The 20,452-nt window shown below is 42.2% G+C and overlaps 1 protein-coding gene across 4 annotated transcripts in view; it reads right to left on the reverse strand.

Annotated features, from left to right (window-relative positions):
- The window catches only part of syne1b (spectrin repeat containing, nuclear envelope 1b), an 83,122-nt gene that overhangs the window by 31,721 nt on the left and 30,949 nt on the right, over positions 1 to 20,452 (reverse strand). For 2 of the 4 annotated variants that reach the window (XM_032500788.1, XM_032500787.1), the window contains exons 1-16: positions 8,912 to 9,144; positions 8,519 to 8,681; positions 7,581 to 7,751; positions 7,034 to 7,360; positions 6,784 to 6,936; positions 6,445 to 6,612; positions 6,132 to 6,308; positions 5,848 to 5,994; positions 5,621 to 5,746; positions 5,213 to 5,389; positions 4,647 to 4,912; positions 2,118 to 4,278; positions 1,565 to 1,902; positions 732 to 876; positions 418 to 636; positions 61 to 329 (exon numbers count right to left, since the gene is read on the reverse strand). In XM_032500788.1, the coding sequence (XP_032356679.1) occupies positions 61 to 329; positions 418 to 636; positions 732 to 876; positions 1,565 to 1,902; positions 2,118 to 4,278; positions 4,647 to 4,912; positions 5,213 to 5,389; positions 5,621 to 5,746; positions 5,848 to 5,994; positions 6,132 to 6,308; positions 6,445 to 6,612; positions 6,784 to 6,936; positions 7,034 to 7,360; positions 7,581 to 7,751; positions 8,519 to 8,548 (4,874 nt within the window). In that variant the 5' untranslated portion in view covers positions 8,549 to 8,681; positions 8,912 to 9,144. Of the gene's footprint in view, positions 1 to 60; positions 330 to 417; positions 637 to 731; positions 877 to 1,564; positions 1,903 to 2,117; positions 4,279 to 4,646; positions 4,913 to 5,212; positions 5,390 to 5,620; positions 5,747 to 5,847; positions 5,995 to 6,131; positions 6,309 to 6,444; positions 6,613 to 6,783; positions 6,937 to 7,033; positions 7,361 to 7,580; positions 7,752 to 8,510; positions 8,682 to 8,911; positions 9,230 to 9,311; positions 9,477 to 9,830; positions 9,975 to 10,447; positions 10,602 to 10,804; positions 10,978 to 11,074; positions 11,240 to 11,543; positions 11,700 to 12,157; positions 12,302 to 12,420; positions 12,604 to 13,294; positions 13,473 to 13,641; positions 13,779 to 13,910; positions 14,268 to 14,514; positions 14,680 to 14,992; positions 15,303 to 15,428; positions 15,602 to 15,750; positions 16,043 to 17,279; positions 17,430 to 17,512; positions 17,719 to 17,903; positions 18,017 to 18,324; positions 18,533 to 18,751; positions 18,956 to 19,124; positions 19,227 to 19,376; positions 19,560 to 19,914; positions 20,074 to 20,220; positions 20,372 to 20,452 lie in introns of those variants that run through there. The other 2 variants (XM_032500789.1, XM_032500790.1) reach the window with 2 other exon arrangements.

Raw genomic sequence — 20,452 nt, forward strand, 5'->3', positions numbered from 1 at the left:
AAATTTTAAGACAGATGTACTTTTTAATTGCAACAGTTTGTAGGTTTATCTTGTTGCTACCTTTCCATTTGGTCTTGAACAGCTCTAATCTCCTTCAGACTGGGCAGCTCATCCTGTTCAGTTGTTGGAGATGGCACTTCCACATCGTGCAGCAGGCTGAGAGCGTACTGGCGCAGCAGTGTGAGGGAGGAGAGCTCTCTCTCCAAGTCTTGGCTCAGCAAGTCATGCTGGTCCAACAGAGACTGCAGGGTGGCTTTGGAAGCCTTCTCCACGGCAGTGTCAGGGAAACGACTCTGGAGTTCATCAGAGACTGCTCTCACCTTCACCATCTGAACAAAAGGATTGAGAAAGTTTAGCTACTTGTAAAAAACTATACTTTTTATTATAAAGTAAATATTTTTCCTGTGGTCTGCGTACCTTCTCTCTAAAAGTCCTCCAATCCTGTGCTGTGTCCTCGAGTACTCTCTCTCGTCCCCGCGCCACGCTTCGTAGTCGTGTCCATCGCTGCCAAACGGTTGTCATGGAGCGACTGATGGTGGCCTTGCTTACATCACTTCCCACCAGCTCCAGCTGGGCAGCTTGCTCCTCTAAACCACTCAGCTTCTCTTGGAAGCCATTCACCAGTGAGACAAGGGACTGGAAATGTAAGAGACAATTCGTAAACTAAGCATTCATTGAAGCACCACACATTTGTTTTGTATGGAAAATGCCTTTGTTTTGGCCTCTCATACCCGATGACTGCATAGCTTATCTTCAGCCTCTTGGCTTGTGGCTGCCTTTGCAGTGGAAAACTCAGTCAGTTTCTTTTCAGCCTCATTCATAAGCTCAATAACTGTCTGCCTTGCCTCCTGGTATGACTTCCACTGAGTCACACAGCTGTGAAAAACAAAATATAGCAGAGGATTAAATGCCATTATTACCAAACGTTCTGTATTGTTGGGGTATACTACATTTGCACTAGGCGTGGGAATCACTTGCTACAGTACCTCCCAAAACCCCACGATAAATAGCTCACGGTACAGATAATATCAATACAGCAATGCTTCCATAATCAATATATTACTAGACAATCCTATAATGATACATCACAATATTGGTCTAATTATGAATACCAAATGCCCGTGAAAAGGTTAAGTGCCGATTTTCTCTCTTTTCACTCAGTAATTAAAACTACAGAACTATAGAGCAACTGTACTAGCATACTATAATTATTAATAAAAAAACATTTCTTTATAAAAAGGCACAGAGAAATGCAAATTTAGTTCAAAACCAACCTTAGTATGTAAAACCTGTATAAATTATATGCTCATACATTTTAAAAGCTTAACAAATTATTCTTTGTGTGTAAACTTTGACATATTTTATTGCTTAAACTTTTGAGTAATTACAAACTTGTTTTTGTGTTGATCTGGACACAAGCTCATTATTTTATTAACTAAAATATCAAAATTTGGCACCAGTGTATTGTTTCTTGTATCACACAAAGAAGGACAATGATATATTGCCGTTTTTTTTTTTTTTGTCCCAACCCTGACATGCACCATCATTTTGTTGTTCTCACTACCTTTGAAGGACATCCTGGTGACACTGGAGCTGATCTCGAACCTCCACGCCTCTCTGCTTGGCAGACTCCACGCTCACACAAAGCTGCTCTTTAGCTATGGGGTTAACCAGGTTCTCCAGCTGAGGCAGCAGGGCCTGCAGCTCCTCCAAGTGGATAAGGAACTCCTGCTCTGTGGCCATGATGTCTCCCTGCTGCCGGAGACACTCCTCGTAGTTCTCCACGTCAACGCCCATACTAGCTTGCTGCAGGAAGGACACGGCATCCTCCAGCCATTCACAGGCTGACTGCATCCTAAAGTGGTACTTCTGGCACAATCCCAAAGCGTCCTCCAAAGTAATCTTTACACAAAAGCAATGAAAAAAAAGAATCATCTTTTTAATATAAAATATAGATTCTGCCATAAATGCACGTATTCTAATGCTTCACAACAAATGACAAATCAAATACTGCATATGGGCATTAAGGTAACTATAACAAACAGCATTACAGATAAAGCATTTCACTAAAATGAATGGATGATTACCACAGAATACTGAATGTAATATTGTCCCACCTGTTTGGAGCACAGTGCTTTCTGAACGTCAGCCTGCAGCTTGGCCATTTCTTCTAGGCTTGTGTCTACGTGGGCTGGGACAAGCTCATTTGCGCTGATATACTCCTGTTTCTCCCTGCTACTAAGAGCAGCCACTATTCTCAGTTTTGACTGCACTTCCTCCTGCATGATTTGCTGCTTTCTGATCTCCTCCTGCACCTTCTCCACCCTCACATCAACAATCACAGCACAGCCCAGGTCATCCCTGACCTGTAGCAGCCAGTCCAGGGTCCTTTTCATCTCTGTCTCAAAGTCTTTACTTTGGACAAACCTGGTCTCACACTCTTCAATCAGATCCCCTACTGCGGCTTGCAGAGATCGCAGCTCGTCTTGCCACAAAACCACTTGCTCCTTGGAGGCATCATGGGCTGCTTGATCCACGCGGGGTGCAAGAGTGTCCATCTGCTCCATGAGCCTTGACAAGTGAGAGTTGGCACTCTGGAGACTCCCTGCTAGAGTGTGGTAGTTCTTCAGCCTTTCCTCAGCTGACTGCGTCTCTGCATTCACTTTTACCAGCTGCTCTTTTGTGGCCTTTAACTCAGAGTCAACCTGCATAGCCATTGCCTTGTGGTCCTCAAAAGATTCCAAGGTTTCATCCAGATGCTCTACTTTCTGTTCAACCAACCTCTTTAGGCCGTTGTACAGGCTCACAAGCAGAGTCATTTCCTCTGGGCGCCATGGTTGACCTGTGCTACGAAATCCCTCCTTCTTCTGGTTCAGTTCACTCACAGCTACACCGAGGTTGCTCAGGTCTGCCTGGATTGCTTTGTAGTCACTCTGCAAACTGACAACCTCTTCTGTTTGCAGCCCTACAGGCTGTGTGCCCAGACTATTGAACTGTTCCTCAAGCTCTTTCAGGGCTTTATGAGTGATGTCTATGAAAGAGGTGTACTCATTCCTTGTGAGAATGGCCTGCTGGATTTTCTCCTGTTTTTCTTTGGCTAGTGCTAATATGCTATTGTATTGGTGGGGGAGCGTGTTGAGTTTTTCATCCAAATAGCAGTGGTCTACTTCATTCAGACTGGGCAGTATTTCCTGACCAGCTCTTTGTACAATTAGGAGAAGATTCTCATATTCAATGGCCTGCTCAACTATCTGTTGATATTTTTGTAGCTGCGCTTCCAATTCAGCGTCTCCAACCATTAGATTGATTTCTGGGAACGTAACTATATCAGCTTGTTTTATCCACACGCATATTTTCTCTAAATCATTCTTGAAATACTTTCTGGAAACCAGTACTTTTTCCAGCTCCTGAAGTTTCTGGCCACACCTATGTAATGTTTTATCAAAGATGTTTTGTAACTCCTGCAACTTTGTGAGAATCTCATTCCTTTCTTCATCGCTGGCATCCCTCATAAGGTCCCTCCCCTGAGACCACAAGGAGGTCAGCTCGCTCTGATAGGCTTTCAGGCTGCTTTGGATGTTCCTGCATGTTCTGACCTGCTTGGCCAGGTCATCAGGTAACAAGGCAATGTACTCCTCCGCCTGGGCCTTCTTTTCATTCTGCTGGACCCAGGAAATGGACTGACTCACAGCCATCAGGAACTGTGTTCTTTCTGTGAATGCCTTGCTGAGGTGTTTTCTCCGCTGCACAACCTTTACACTCAGAGATTCCACTTCATTTTGAGTGTCAACAATCAGCTGTTGGAGGCGTTGCCGTTCACTGAGGCCCAGCCGGGCCAGCACCCGGTCAGAATCGCCCATGGCCTGTGCCAGCAGGAGCTGCTTGGCTTCCAACTCACTGCAGATGCTCAGGTGGTCAAACAGAAAGCTCTGAGCCAACTCTGGAGGAGGACTCATTTTCATGGCCTCAGACAGGGCAGGCTGCTGCTCTTCTGCCCAGTCCCGAGCTTCTTTCAGACGGGCTTCCACTTGGCCCATATCTTCCAGGGTCACCACTGAGTCCTGGATTTTCCTCTCAATTAGATTTTGCATCTGAGACCATCGCTGCTCAAAGTGGCTGATCTGCTCTTTTACCAGCTCCTTGTCATCCAAGTTTAAATGTTGGATGACTTTTTGTTTCTGTTCCTTAAGGTCCTCAATTGTGGCTTTTTGTTCTTCCAGAGTTACTGCAAGCTTCCGTAATGCCTCCAAATGCTGAGATGAACTTTCAGCATCCGTTCTGTAACACAAAAAAAAGGAATTTCACAAGTGTTATGTGGAGGATATGACATGACAAATATATAATATTTTGATCTAGAGAACTGAAATACAAACTCTGTGGATAATGTCTAAAATTAATTCCCAAGTTGATTGCAATGACAGCTTTGCGCTCAGTCTAGTGTAATGGCCCTACACAGAGGTCCACTATTCTTGATCCCTGAATTTTGTAGAAAGAGCCTTGACAAAGAAAATGACAATAGACAGCACAACTGGCATTTTCTTGCAGCCTAAAATAAAACATATCGATTTTGGTCTTGTCAGGAGATTAAAAGAATCAAAGCACAGCAGTATGTGTTGACTAAATGTTGTCTTGTTGTACAAACACACCTGGCCAGATTGTCCCACTCTTTGGACACCTGCTCAAACAGCGCCTCCACTGCAGTGATACAGTCATGGTATTCTTTAGACCTCTGCAGGTCCTCCTCTCTCTGGCTCTGCAGCTTGTTGGCCTGGTGACAAAGCTCAAGCCAGGAATGGCCCAGACGGTCAAGCTCTGCATGTTCTGGAGACTCTTGGCCACCGGTCAATCTGCTCACAGTCTCTGTCATCGTGGTCAAGGTACTCTTTTTAGACTGCAGTTGCTGGCTGCATTCCTGTGTGACAAGCACAACAGTGGTAGGTTACCCTTAATACATCCAACAGTAGGCCCTCCTCCCTTTAATCCCTACACAATCCAAGCCAAAATGTTGGATTAGATAAAAGTAACAAAATCACCAACACAATCATGTTTAGAGTCACTGTACTGTATAGTTGAGGTAAAATACAAACATGTAGACAAACAGCATATCTTCATTTTAATAAGCATTCAAAAGACATTTGATGAGGATGATTAAGGAAGAGTGCCCCTTTGTGTTCCGTATCAAGGAATAAACGGCTATGAAACTGTTCCCTACCTTGGCTTGAGACAGCATGTTTTGAGCTATCTTGGTCTCCAACTCCGCAGGCCTTCTGGAGAGGCTGAGGAGCTGCTGCTCCATATCCTGGAACAAGCTGCTCAGATCTTGCTTCTGTTCCTTAATCTCCCTCCAGCCCTCTGCGAGCTCCTGGGCACTGGACATTCTTTCCTCTATCTGCAAAAACACATTTACACCTTCCTACAGTCAATATTTGCAGAATTGTATATTGTGAAAAAGCCCACATTCTATACCACTCATGATATATCTTTAAATGATATATATATATACACACACACACACACACACATACACACTTATTATTTTATAATTTTATAATATAATATTATAATATTTTAATTATTAATATAAGAAAATGTAGTATAGATCAATATAATATGTACTGACCGTGAGTTTGACCTGCTGGACCTGAGCAGCTGTCACTCTCACAGCATCATCAGACAGGTCGCACACAGAACACACTAGGTCCAGGTACGTGCTGGCCTGCTCCTGAAGGGCCCTGTTGTGCTTTACCTGTGTGAGCAAAAGTAATTGATTAAAATAAATTATACAAAAATAACCTCCCGCCAACTATTGCTTTCCAAGAGTAGGCACAATTTTACTGTGTCAGTTACCTGCTTTAGTGCTTCCTGCAGACCAGATGGTCCCTGATCATTGAGCTGAAGCTCCTCCTGCACTGCGGAGAGCCAGGTTTGGCTCTGCTGGAGAGTGTCCTGATGGTTCACGTGTTTCTGCAGCTCCCGGTCCAGACTCTGGTATACCTGATAAACAAGGTGAGGTAAGACCTTAACTACCTTTATATCATAAAAAAATAAATTCTGAAAATGATCAAATAGACAGGTTTCCTAGTTAGAAGAAAATTAAAAAGATAAAATATCTATAGTTGCAGTGTACTCACACGTTGGGCAGTGCTGCAAATGGCAGAGTAGCTATCTCTGGTTCCCTGTTGGTGAGCCTGGACTTGTTGACTGATCTTAGCTTGAACTTGGTCTGTACAGCTGGCTATGAGACCTTCTCCTTTCTGCTTTAAGCTGGTGAGACGCTCCTCAAAACTGGCAATTTCCTCCATTATTGCCTTAAAAAACAGGTATTTTAAAATACATGTTAACAAAAGTAATCCATGTAATTGTAAACCAACTTTTGAAGTCATGTAATGATGTAAACTGAACACCTAATGTTACAGTAAAAGAAAAACTGTAGGACAACGTTACCTTGTGTCGGGCAAGATGCTGAGTGGCCATTTCCATACCGCTGGTCTGCATGGAGTCTGAGGTGACCAGTCTGTTGGACATCTGTAAGAGCCATTTCTCAACCTCTTGCAATTCACTGTTGTAATCCTCGTGCTCCTTTACCCACTCAACAAGATTCTGGACCTGTGTCTGAAACACAACACACAGCCAATCTCAGAAATTCGATTAGATGTATAACATGTAATCGTTAAATTAAAAAATTAAATTGTTCTTGACAGATTTCTCATGTGAGCCGCTATCCAATGCTGACTACCTAAATTACACCTTAGCAGAAACAGCATACAGTTGTAGTGTTCATACCTTAGCTGCTAAGCAGAGATCTTGGTAATCAGCCTGCAGCTTTTTCATGTTGTCACTTATAATGGGGTCGTGGACTGTGTTGAGCAGGGCCTCTCCTTTCTCAAAGACAGATTTCACAGCTGATTCATGAGACTGCACTGTCTGCAGGATGGTCTGCAAATATTGAAAGAAAGCAAAATATTGTAGATAAAAATAATTAAGTTTCTTTTCACTGTATTTCCGAGAGAAAAGATTAAACAATATTAAGTACCTTGTACTTTGCTAGCTGAGCCTTCTTCTGGTAGAGTTCAGCTTTAGGCTCTACACTTGATGCTAAAAGGTTTTTGGTCTCCATCACCCACTGGGCCTGGGACTTGTATTTATCCATAAAGTCTTTAGAGAGTGAGATACATTTCTCGAGGGAGCTATGCTCTGTTCGCAGAGCTTCCATCAACTCCTTTAGTTGTAGGAGGCGGCTGTCCACCTCCTCCTTCAGCTGCTCTGCTTCAGGCTCCTCCAAGAATGCCATGGATCGCTCTGTCTTCTCCCTCATTGTCTTCAGGTAAGAGTGACCCTGCTCCATGTCTGCCTGAAGAGCCTGAAAGGTACATGTGATTGTGTTGTTAAGTTCTTAACAGATATCACATTTCTGAGTCTGATAGTAATTTCCACAGATAACATATGTCTTAAAAAATCAGCAACAACTTAGTCAGGCTAGACTAGTCATGTACAATTATGTTGGAGTCACATGTTGTGAATGTTGTTTACAGAGCAGTCAAAAAATACAGAAGATAGGTGCTCTATGTGAAAGAGTTTACCTCTAGTTTTTTCATCTTTCTGTCCATAGCAAAGCGGTCCACTACATCAACACTGATAGCCACAGTGCTGAAGTTATTCTGAGCTGCGCTGAGCCAATCTGAGAAAGTGTTGAACACACACTGGGCCTCTTCAATGCAAGACACCTCCTCTTGGAGCTGTTTGATTGTCTCCTGCAATATAAAGGAAGGGGGAAAAAATTATGAGAGAAGAATGCAAAGGATAGCTAATTGACGAGATGATGTCTTTCAAAGAATCTGTCAAATTACAGATTTACAACAAAGAGTTTTAAACAGACATTCTGGGTTGGCTGCTGGAACATTTCAAAGGTCTCAAGCAACCAAGACATAACCATTAACAAAAACATAGAGAATAGGTATAAGAATATACTATACGTGTATATATATGTATATACACTACCGGTCAAAAGTTTGGGAACACTTAGAAATTTCCATACCACTCCTTTATAGACAGAATACCAGCTGATCTGAGTTGATGGCTGATCTTTAATGCAATATCTAAATTACCCATTATCAGCAACCATTCATCCATTGTTCCAAAGGCACATTCTGTTTACTAATCTGAGTTCATTTAAAAAAACTAACTAGAAAAACATTGGAGAATCCTTTTGCAATTATGTAAGTACATAATGTAATCTGAAAACTGCTGCCATGGTTAAAAAACAATGCAATAGTGATCTCAGCTGGTATTCTGTCTATAATGGAGTGCAAAGGAAATTTCTAAGTGAACCCAAACTTTTGACCGGTAGTGTGTATATATATATATATATATATATATATATATATATATATAATATATATATATATATATAGAAAGAATATATATATATAATATATATATATAATATATCTATATAGAGTATAGAGAATATATAGATATATTAGTTGATACTATTGCTATGGATAAAACACATCTTTACCAGGGTAAATGCAGAAGCAGAGCAGGACATGGTAGCGGGCTGTAATCTGGGTGGCTCTGGAACTGATCCGGCTGCTTATATGGGTCTCATCCAGAACCTGCTGAGCCAAGAGACTGAGGCCCTCCATCTCCTCTTGATAAACCAGCACTTCCTCCTGCCAGGTCTGACCGAAAAAGGACCATTAAATATGTCTGAATGTTGCTTCCAATTCAGTTTCAACTTGTTGCAAGATTCTTCTTTTGATTGTCATGTTACTGAAATGACCTACCCTGATTTAAAATTTGTTTTTTTCAGGGTAACTAAAACAGCATTGAACACTATGCATAGTTATTCAGATGTGTACAACAGTGCAAACATGTCATTTTGCATAGCTTCTGTGCATGTAACACTAACTTTTATTAGCTGGAGTTGAGCATCTTTGGTGGTACAGTCAGACCGCCGGTGGCTACGCAGTTGTGCTTTGGTCTCCATGCCCTTTAGCCAGCTGTCAAGACGCTGAAACTTCTGGTCCATTTGCCGGAGTTTGGCCAGAGCACTGTTAAGCTGAGCCCGGGTGTCGGCCAACCGCCCCTGGTACAACTTCCACTCCTGTTGCAGAGTCTCTAGCGCTCGGTCTTCGATCTGAGGCAGGCCCCAGGAAATGGCCAACTCTCGACTGACCAACAGGGTGTTTAGCAAAGCCTGGCCCTCTGTACAGTGCAGCTGCAGTTCCTGTAGTTACATAGATGTGGTTTAACATATTTAGCTCTTTAAACTTTCAGAAAATATATTAACTGAATAGAAATGTTCAGACCTGTAGCTTTTGCAGAGTCTCTTCCAGCATATCAACATCACCCTCCAGTTGGGTGTAGCAGCCAAGCTTCTCTTGTTCTTGCTCCAGCCAATCCTCAAATAGTTGGAGGCCCCGCTGATACTCCTGGTGGGCTTTCACCAGCTCCTCCGCACTGCCTACTGCCCTCTGAGGCAACAATGAAGATAATGATACAGAGTCATAGTGTGATAGCAAATTGGTTACTTACTTTGACAACAGGTTTGTTGATAGGCAGCCATTGCCTTGAATTGTTTACATTTTGCACTCAAACTGTGTTTTCAGGAGTGTGATGCTCTTTTCCTTAATCAACTTAATAATAACTACAATAGATAATTATAAGAAGCAATTAAATACAATCTTGTAAAGATTGAATTTACTTTTGTAAATCTCTGTTGGACATCACTTTTAATACAGGTACCCAAAAATAATCTGTATCTAAAGTTAAAATATATTTCAACCAAGATTCACTGTTTGGCACTGTGCACATTCTGTGTTAATTACCATGGCATTCTCTTTGATAGTGTTATAGCGCTCTTGTAGATCTTGGAGCTCCAGTTGTGTGACATAGTTCTCAGCGATACTGGCACTCTTTGCAGTGATGGTGTCCAGCAGGGTGCTATGGCTGAGCACTTCCTCATGCAACAACTGAAAAAACAAGGGTACACTATCAATCAATTGTGCATGTTTATCATTCACTTATGTTCATGACTTGAAATATTTAAAGTTTAAAATTCCAAAGTATTCTGCATTTGTAAGTCTATCCATCCATCCATCCATCTTCATCCGCTTTATCCGGTATCGGGTCGCGGGGGCAGCAGCTCCAGTAGGGGACCCCAAACTTCCCTTTCCCGAGCCACATCAACCAGCTCCGACTGGGGGATCCCGAGGCGTTCCCAGGCCAGGTTGGAGATATAATCTCTCCACCTAGTCCTGGGTCTTCCCCGAGGGCTCCTCCAAGCTGGACGTGCCTGGAACACCTCCCTAGGGAGGCGCCCAGGAGGCATCCTTACCAGATGCCCGAACCACCTCAACTGGCTCCTTTCGTAAGTCTATATGAACTTAACTAAATCACATTTATCCTTTTATAGTATGCAGCATGACTGAGAATATTGCAGTACCTTGGCTTTGCTCAGATTAGCAGTTTTGTCTCTCATCTCTGGGCACTGTTTATCAGTGGGGCAAAGACTCTCCTCCACACGCTCCATCCATGCCACAAACTGGCGTACATCCTCCTGGTAACTGGTCCATTGGGACAGGGAACCCTCTAGCTGACTGCCAATTTTTAAGAGTACAACAAAGTCAGACAATTGTGCAGTAGTTTTAGTTGTAGTAATAGCAGCAATACAAGACTTGGCAAAAAATACTAGTGGCAGCAAGTTTAGGAAAAACCTTTTGCAGACACTACTGTTGCTGTGAAGCTACAAAAAGGCAGTTTGAAACACATTCTTAAGTATTGGTGGTGATAGAGAATAAACCTTTTGCATTGGATTGAGGCGGAGAGCAGGGCATCCCAGGAATCTTTTAGGTCTTCTATTTGTTTTTGGAGTACAGGCACTCCCTCAGCTGAGGTGTTTCTCTGAACCGATTCTCCTTTTGTGATCAGCATTTTCAGCTGGATCTCCTTCTCCTGACGAGCAGTCAACAGGGCCTAGTGCAACAATGAGACATGGGAATTAAATACACCCCTATTATGGCTTTTGACAGTATTAACTCAAAATTCTAAAAACTGCTTCTGACTTTTATACCTCCAGCTTGATCATCCTGCTATCGAGAACATTTTTGTCAGAAGTGGGGGCGCAGTAAGTCTGCAGCATGTGGCTGGTGTCAGCCACCCAATTCTGCAACTCCTTCAACCCTTGGGAGAAAAGCTGGTGCTCAGTGGCTATTCGGTCAATCCTTGATGTCTTCTCCTACAGATCCACATAACAGCACAACCAGAAAATGATCCCCTATAGGATTTAGAATCTGAATACACAGCAGGCTCAACCTGATAATTGCACATAGTCTGATGAATAAAAGACATAAAGGAAATTAGCATGCATATTCTATTCTCTGTATAAGTATTTAGTTGTGGTGATTTAGTACGTTTACTGTTTATCACTGTGAAATAATGTTAAGTCAGAGCTCGTTCCAGTCTAGTGCCTCTGTCTTCTCTTGAAGTCCACCCCCAGAAAAGCCCAAGTGCACAAGCAGAGTGGAAAGGCATTACTGTACCTTGGTCAGGTTGGTTAAAGCTAGGTACTGAGCAGAGAGCTGCGAGACACGGTGCACAAAACCCTTGCCGGCCGCGTGTTCATCCCACAGCAGCTGGGCCTTCTCTTTCAGCTTGTTCAGCTGAATCTTGTGAGAGGCTAACTCCTCAAGCACAGACTGGAAGAGCACAAGCAGGTTATTTAAGAGGCTTGCAGGCTGACACACAGTAAAAGAAAATCAGACACAGGCCGAGGGGTTAGAGATGGCAATATGGCAACATGGCAAAAACAAAAGAGGATGAGACATTTGGCAATGTTAATGTTGGTAAAGCTCTCGGTGGTCATAACATACAATCAAGACATCCTAAACACTGTTAAGAGAACATAAGAAAGTAGCAAAGCAGAAAGATGGCAGTCATTCAAAAAGTATGCAACTGGCAGTTAGTATAAAGTGTTGGGAGTGCTTCCTAAAAGAATAATAGCAATGCTAAAACACAGTTACATAGCTGGAATGGTGAGTTTCTGTAAATGACCGGAATAGTCGAGTTGGCTCTCAAACACAGATGGTTGTTGTTGCACTTGAACATGAGTGGTCCTGAACATGAGGGGTGTTTCAAGCTAAGCCGACATTAGCACCTGTAGCTTGTGAAGCTCTTGCTTCTTGGCTGTGAGATCATGGAGCCTTGTGCAGCTCTGGTGTACAGCGAGTTCTGTGGCGTTCAGGCACTCCTGAAGAGGTTCGGCACTTGCCTCAAAATCTTTCATCTGAGACAAAATGTTCTGAAACACACAAGACAATATAAAGACACTATTTTGATGTTTTCTTGACTTAAAATATATTAGGATACCATTCTTATAACAACCCCTTATTGGTAAGAAGGTACATTTTTGGTGCTTACTTGTAAACTTGTCTCTCTGTTGTGCAGGTTGGTCATCATGTTTTTCCAGTCCTCTCTGGCAGTGTTCATTTTAGCCCGAACTGCGTCAACTTTGTCCTTGGCTGCGGTACTACAGACAAGTTCCCCGTTCACAACCACAGCATTGAGCTTCGACTGACCTTGATCCCTGTCACTTAGAAACTCCTGAGGAGAGAAGCAGAGAGGAGTTGACAACTCAAGCATGTAGTGACACTGTTCACCTTCAGTTCATTCAGGACAAAGATGTAAAGGTAACCTTTCATTGTAACAGAATGCCTTTTGGTGTGCAGTATGCTCTGCTTATGTGATGCTCTGGAACAAATTGTATTCTGACAGAACCTAAGATACACATTTATTGATTATGAACACATGTAAAAAAATAAATAAAAATAAAACAAACATTCAAAATCCATGTAAGACTAAATGCAAGTAGATGAAAAGACTGGGGAGATGGAGAAGTTACATTGAATAGGCAGCAATGTAGCAATGAAGATGCAGATATCCGTGTTATTGTATTCAGACTAAATAAGCACCAAATGTTTATATGGACCACCAATTGTAAGAGATAGGTTGTGGATATATGTGACTGTATGGAACATGTGGCTATGAATTCCTGTGTAACTGTGAGTGCCTACCTGCCTGAGGCAGAAAGTTATTTAGTTACAGTTTATGTAATTAAAACACACCAACAAATTGTTGCATATCAAAAAGCTGATTGAGTTGGTTCCCTCATTGGGACTAGAGGTGGAAAATACCAATCTGCTAGAACCTGGCACAACGCGTATTTTCTTGTTGTACAAGATTAACGTTTTAATGCGATGTTCCATCGCATACTGTACTGTATTCAGTACTGTACCTGAATCTTCTGCAAGCTAGATGAGGCCTCATTGAGATTTTGAGGTACGTCAAAGCACTTGGCCGTGTTGATCTTGGCATTGACCAACCATTGCTGGAACTCTCTGAAGACTGAGCGGTACCCTTGTTCCAGCAGCTTCTCTTTGCTCTGGCACTCCCTGGACGCTTGGAGACTGAGACTAGAAACAAGTCATATATCACTGTTAATCAATTTAGAGATCCAAACATTTTCAAGTTCTTTGGTCTCAGGCTTCTTGGTTCTTGTTGGTTTGACCATAGGTTGTTGAGGCTTTGAATCTAACAGAGTGACCTGTGATCATGTGTGAATCATATTTACACTTTTCTTACCTGTTGTATTCCTTAATGAGAGCAGACACTCTCTCAGACTGTGTGCCCATTTCCCTGGAGAATCGGCACAGATCATTGAGTTGAGTCTTCAGACTTTCAGACAGGGGCTCAGTTTTGACAAGCTCCTCCAAAGTGTCCTGGGTAGAAAACAAACAACAAACCACTGATACAAATGAACAATAGCATTTCATATGAATTAGTCACCTACTGCCATCACTGCTTGTTTTATTGGCAGTTTATTATTGGAACTAAACTAAGCCGAGACCTACCTTTGCTATCTGCCAGCCTTTAACAGCCTCCTCTCCTTCATTTTTTTTCTCTGCTTGAGCCAACCGCAGACGCCAGTCCTTAAGCTGACGGCTGAAGTCATGCAGGTCCTGCTCCAGCTGTGCTGACAGGCTACTGAACTCTTGTTCAGAGCTGGCTATCTGGGAGAGGGCAGTCTCCAGACTAGCACGTGTCTGCAGTGCACCCCGTTCCCACTGGTCCCATGATGAAAAGAGGGCTGCTTCCTCTCGCTCCATAGCCTCATAGCCCCCTGAGCCAGTGTGATCTCTTGACACTGCCCCACATCTTTGAACCCGGTTCAGTCTCTCTCTGCCTCGCTGCTTAGAGTCAAGCAACTCCTGAAAAGTCCAAAAGCGATCACAATTGTCACCTCTGTCAAAAAAAATAAATAGTTATGAGTAAAGTAACTCCCAAGAGCCAGCTGAACTGGTTTGAACAGCTGGTAAAGATGCATCCCAGGTGCCTCCTGGTGGAGGCATTTAGGCAACAATCGATTGGGAGAAGACCCTGGGTATAAACATAAAATGCTTTGGAGGACAAAACATCTCTCAGCTGGATGGGACCAGGAGACAGATTTTTTCTCACCTGCACCTTGGAGAGCTTTCTTTTAATGGAGACTGAGTCTCCTGACAGATCTGACCAGCGCTGAAGTTCCTCTTTTGCTGAAATCAGCCAGTCATTGAAGTCTCTCACAGCATCAAGATACTGCTCGTGCTCAGACACAATGCTTTCCATGGACTGAACTTTACCCTTTGTGGAAGAAAAAAGACAATGTAAAGATTAAATACCAGATATGGATGAGGCACTGTCGCAACATGAATGTGTGAAATAGAAATAGCATTTGAAAATATTTGAATGTATGTTTTAGACTAATACTGTGGCAGGGAAAGTGGTTTGCCAGTTTGCAACCTTGAAAGTTTATGTGTTCAATCACAGTTAAAGTTAATTTAATATACTGACATTTTATCTCATATTGCTTAATGTAACCAGTCTCTCAATTCTGGCAATGATGTGGCCACTTAGACCACCTTGCAAAAAAAGCTTGTGCTTGTATTTAGATCACCTTGACAACAGCTGAGATATCAGCAAAATGTGCATTGAGCTCCGCCCTCGATTCAGGTCCAAATGTCTGGTCAGCAGTTTTTTCATGCATCTCCACTGCTTTGTCTGTCAGGCGTGACAGTGCTGCTGCATGAGCGTCCACATCAGCCTGGATGGCCCTGAGGCGCTCCAGCAAAGCCGACTTCTCTTTGAGGCCTGGCTGCTGAGGCAGAGTCATCCCCACCTCCTGCTCCACTGACTCCATCCACTGCTCAAGTTGGCTTTTACTGTCCTGATAGCTGGTCCACTGGGCCACTGTCCACTCCAGACGACTATGGACAACAATAAAATTTTATAAGAAAATTAAGCAGTGCATTTACCCTCAATTATGAACTATGTTAGTGGGTGTTATCATCACTCTGCCTGACTGTTCTTCCAGGGTGCCGACGATTGCCTACCTGTGGCAACTCATGGAAGTCATCAACATATTGGCCCAGGCATCCTTCAGGCTCTGTAGCTGTGAACAAATGGCCTCCTGCCCCTCCATTCTGTTGTGCTTCAGGACCTGTTCTCCTTTTCCTACGGTCATGTTGAGCTTCACCTCACCTTCACCCTTCATTAGTAGGATATCCTGCATGTTTAAAAGCAAGAAAGAGCTATGAAATACTGACATAGACATACTTTGTTAATCCTGCAAGGGGAAGATAATTCCTGTGTTTGAAAATTTATTTTCCAGAAAATAAAGAACAATATTAATGGTTAAGGACATTATTCACTGACCTGTACAAGACCTAGTCTTTTCTCCAGAGTCTCTTTATTGCCAAATGTGCTGTTGAGAGTTGCCAGGCGCTCCTGGGCTCCGTTAAGCCAGGCCCAGGTAGTCTGCAATGTCTCTTCAAAGGCCTGTTGCTCCTGTAAAGTGAGCTGGCAGCTGCGCAGCCTCTCCCTCCCACGCCTCAGTAAGGCCTGGTGCTGTGACTGCAGCTGAGCTGCCACTCTTGTCTCACTACCATCTCCTCGTCCGCCTTCATTCAGTGCTTGGCCCTCTTGACACAGACGCTCAAATGAATCCCTGCAAATTCAAGTTCAAGTTCAACTTTATTTATCCTTAGAAAACCTTAGAAAAAATTTAGTGGTCAGCAGGATATCTAAAAAAACACACATACACAGAAAAAAAAGCACCACCAGATGCAACATTGCATGCAACAACATTGTAAACACAAAACAGGACACACATCAATACATCAATGGAGACACTCCTTACTCCAAAACCCCCAAAGTAAACAGGTCACTATGTCATAATGAACAATGACAGGAATAAATTGATAAATAAACATGTACTGTATAAAGATTTCATAAGATGTTACTCAAGTGAATTTGGGTTCCTGATAGGCACAGGAATAGAATCCCAGGTACGTCTAGTTCTTAACATGGGTAGCCTAAAACGGCAGATTAAACTCCCCAAAGAGTGGGTGATCATAGCAGTTTAAAATTTGGTTAGCCTTACCCCTGACCCGTTTATCATATATGTGTTGTGGCTGTGGTAGCTGTACCCCCACCCAACCACCTTAGATCCTACGTTTACCTGCTTTGTTAGCTTACGCTTTTTGGTCATTGAAAGACCACCATACCACACCACAATACAAAATGTTAAGACTGATTAAATAAAACACTGGTAAAATAAAGTCATCAGAGTCCTGCACACGCTAAAGGATTTCATTTTCCTCAAAAAGAAAAGTCTCTGTTGGGGTTTTTTACAGGCAGCATCTGTGTTGTTCTCCAAAGATAATTTTCTGTCAATGATGGTACTTAAATATTTATATTTGTCTATTGTCTTAACAGTCATGTTCTGAATAACAGTTTGTGCATTGTGCTGTGATCTATGGAAATCAATAATCATACCCTTTGTCTTGGAAAAGTTGATAGACAGATGTTTTCACACCACGCAATGAAATCATCAACTAAAGGACCATGCCCCTCCTCATCATTGTTCAAAAGGCTCACTATAACAGTGTCATCTGCAAACTTCACACAGTGCCTATTCTCATACTTACTCCTACAGTCATTTGTTTATAAAATAAAAAGCAGTGGTGAAAGAACACAGCCTTGAGGAGAGCCTGTGGAAGTAAGGGCTTTTGAGTATAAGGGAAAGGATTCAAATTTAATTAAGCTAAAAAAAAAAAGAGTACTTCAATGTTTGATTGGGGACAAGTATTAGGGATCCTTTTGGAGACATTCAAAGACATTGAAAAAAATTAATTGTCAATTTTCTTTTCTTAGTAAATACACACTTGAAGCAGATAAAGCACCTTTCTTTGAGCACTTCCTGTTGATATTCCTCCACCTGCTCGAGCACAGCCTTTTCAGGACCACGCTGCTTGGCTTCAAGCAGATCTGTAGTCATCCTCTTTTCCATGTGCTCCAACCACCACCTGAGCTTCTTAAGGCGACCCTCAAACCTACGAAGAATTTACAATACAATATCAAATAAATGGTTGGCTTACAAAGTGCTTTACAGACCTGGTTTGTGTGAGTCTCCTACCCCTTCATGAGTGATGCACTGTCTTCCAGGATCTGTTGGTTCTGTCTGCACTGCTCCACAAAACTGTCCCAGTCCTGCTGGATGGAGGAAAGGTGCTGCTGGACTTGCCCAGCGCTTGCTTTGGGAAGATGGAGTAGGAGCTTCTCTCCTTCCTCACAGACCTGAGTAAGACGTACTTCACCGTCCTCCACACGATCCATGGCGCCCTGACAGAGAACCCACATCACTTTTAGCTTTGTATTTGTAACTCCCATCACATAGGATGTTTTTGAATAAGGGATTTTATTTTTTCATTACAACAGGTGTAAATAAGAGCACATTCAAAATTCTACTCTCATCTTCATCAAATACTATAATTTGGTGAACAGCTACTTCAGTGTTTCAGTTTTACCTTTAGTTTCTGCAGTTTCCGTTCCACAATTTGAGTGTCTCCAGATCTGTCAGAGCACTCTTTTACAATCTCCCTCTGTTCTGAAAGCCAACGATGGAACTCCTGAACTAGATCTGAGGAGGCAGGGGGAGAAAGAGAATTAATATCTGGCGTAGATTCAAACAGAACAGGAGGTAGTGCAATTGTTTTATGTATTGTTAAATATTGTATTGTTTAGAACATTAGAATTACAACAGTGTGGCACGTAAGCTACCACATCAAGTGACCTTGGGGCTTTTTTGCCTTTATTTAGTACAGCTGATGATTTTGACATGAAAGGTGGGGGGGGGGGGGGGGGGGGGGACAAAATGGAACAAATGTGGCGCACACTCAACCAAGTGGGCTACACACTTTCTTCAGATTAGTTCTTTGGATTTCTTACCATTAAACTGCTGCTGAAGACAGTTCTGCAGTGATGCCAGCGTTCTGGCAGATATCTGGTTCACAGACTCATAAGTCTTGATGAGGTCAGTGAGAGCAGAACCCAAACCAGCCAGCTCTTCAGAGGGATATTTTCTACACAAGGTGTTAAGGCTCTCCCTCGTGGAGTCAATACTCCCCTGCTGATTGTGCAACTCTTTCTGAAGGTCCTTTAAAACATGTTAAAAACTGAGTTTAGTTTATAAGCTTCCTTACCTCCTCAGGTCTGTCTGAACAAACAAATCACAAACCAGTGACAGTGTCAAGATCAATTTGTATCCCAAACACTTCTATTGAAATCCCCTTTTCTTATGTTTACACAAGTACATTGCATACATATTAAACCAAGCTTCAAGAGTTGTTCAATGTCATTGTTATTTAGGATGCACCTTCACTCTGCAGATGTCCTCAGGATCCGATCCAGTGGGAGAAGAAACAAGGGAATCCTCCATACTTTTTAGCCATGCAGACATCTGTGAGATGTAATCTTCCAGCTGTCTCCTTTGAGAAGTAAAGTCCATGAGGTTTCCCCTGGCCTGCTCATGTAGCTTCTGAACTGTGTTAATCTTTTTACGAAGGTCATTTTCCAACACCTGATGAAAGTAGAATAAAGATTTGTGGGTTGCACACATGCATGTAAAGGGGAGGACCTGCGGGGTCAGGGGTTAATATGTGTTGGTCAATTAGTGCAAATGTAGTATCACTTGTGTAATACAGTACAACCAGAAAATCAAAATTTAGATTATAAAAAATATTTAGTACCTGTAATTTAGCAGGGGTCTCTTGATTTTGAGTGCACTTCTTCAGCTCTGATACTTTTCTCTGCAGGGTGTCAAGTTTCTGCTCCTTTTCGCCCATTTCAGCCTGTGGATGTTTGAAATTAGAAAAATATGTATTACACCCCCTCATTTCTTGGTTTTCTTTGGTAATCTGCATAACACTATATCATACTTATCAGGTACCAAAGTAGGTAGAACTAATTTATACCTGGTTTTACTATATCAGAAGTCTTACCTGTAACATGGATAGCCTTGCAGACACCCTCTGACTGTCATTTAGGTTGTTCAAGCTCTCATTTAGTTCAATCACACAGCTGCTTGTCCAGCTCTCAGTGTCCTCACTGATTTTACGCACATCCTCCCACAGAATCAAACTCTGGTTCAGGCGATCAATGTTATCATCTATCTTCTCAGACACCTAAAAGTGGATTAAGTCACAAAATCTTATAATTTTAGATCACAAAGCTCAAAATTTCAATTGTGTTTTGTTTATTAGTGTTTCTAGACAAATTCATGTATATAATTACATTTGGCAATTCTGATTCCTGATTGAATATGTGAAAGAGCAAAAACTTTAAACTCTTTTGCACTTCTGACCACTAAGGACAACATTATGTGGGCTAAACAGAAGAGTGGTCTTTTGTACTTGTAAGGACACCCAATGCCTTATTAAATTTGGTGTGAGGAGATGTAGCAAAAACCACGTTGGTTAAAGCTTTAACCTAGCAGTATTTCGTATTCTTTTTGACAACAATTCAACACATCAGACTTACATCCAGCCATTGATCAACAAGTGTCTCCATGTCCTTTTTCATCACTTGAGTGTCACACTCGGGGATCTTCTTCAATTCAATCACCAATTGTTTTCCTTTACTGGAAAACTGGTCCAGTTCATGTTGCTTGCTAGCCATCTCTACCTTCACTGCCTCGTGCTACAGATAAAGTAAAAACAGCAAACCCTTACAGCATTCTGATGACCAATCATAGAGACAAAACCAAGAACTAAGATACTTTTTTTCTGGATTTGTACAATGAACAGTTTAATTACAAGAAAGTGAGATGATATAATTTGAACTGACCTTGGTTAGTGACCTTCTGGTTTCCTCATGGTCCTTTAAAACGGAGCTTATCTCAACCAGAGGTTCAGTGTTCTCAATAATGCTGCTGATGGAGGATTTCAGGGATTGGTATTCTCGCATAAGCTCCACAAGGACATTGCACTGTTCCTGTCTGTCAAAGAGAGAGAGAGATCGTGTATTACCCATACAAGATTATGTGAATTAACTGTAAATATAACATGCAATAAACATA

This window comes from Etheostoma spectabile, chromosome 20, assembly GCF_008692095.1.
Source record: "Etheostoma spectabile isolate EspeVRDwgs_2016 chromosome 20, UIUC_Espe_1.0, whole genome shotgun sequence".
Classification (NCBI taxonomy): Eukaryota; Metazoa; Chordata; class Actinopteri; order Perciformes; family Percidae; genus Etheostoma; species Etheostoma spectabile.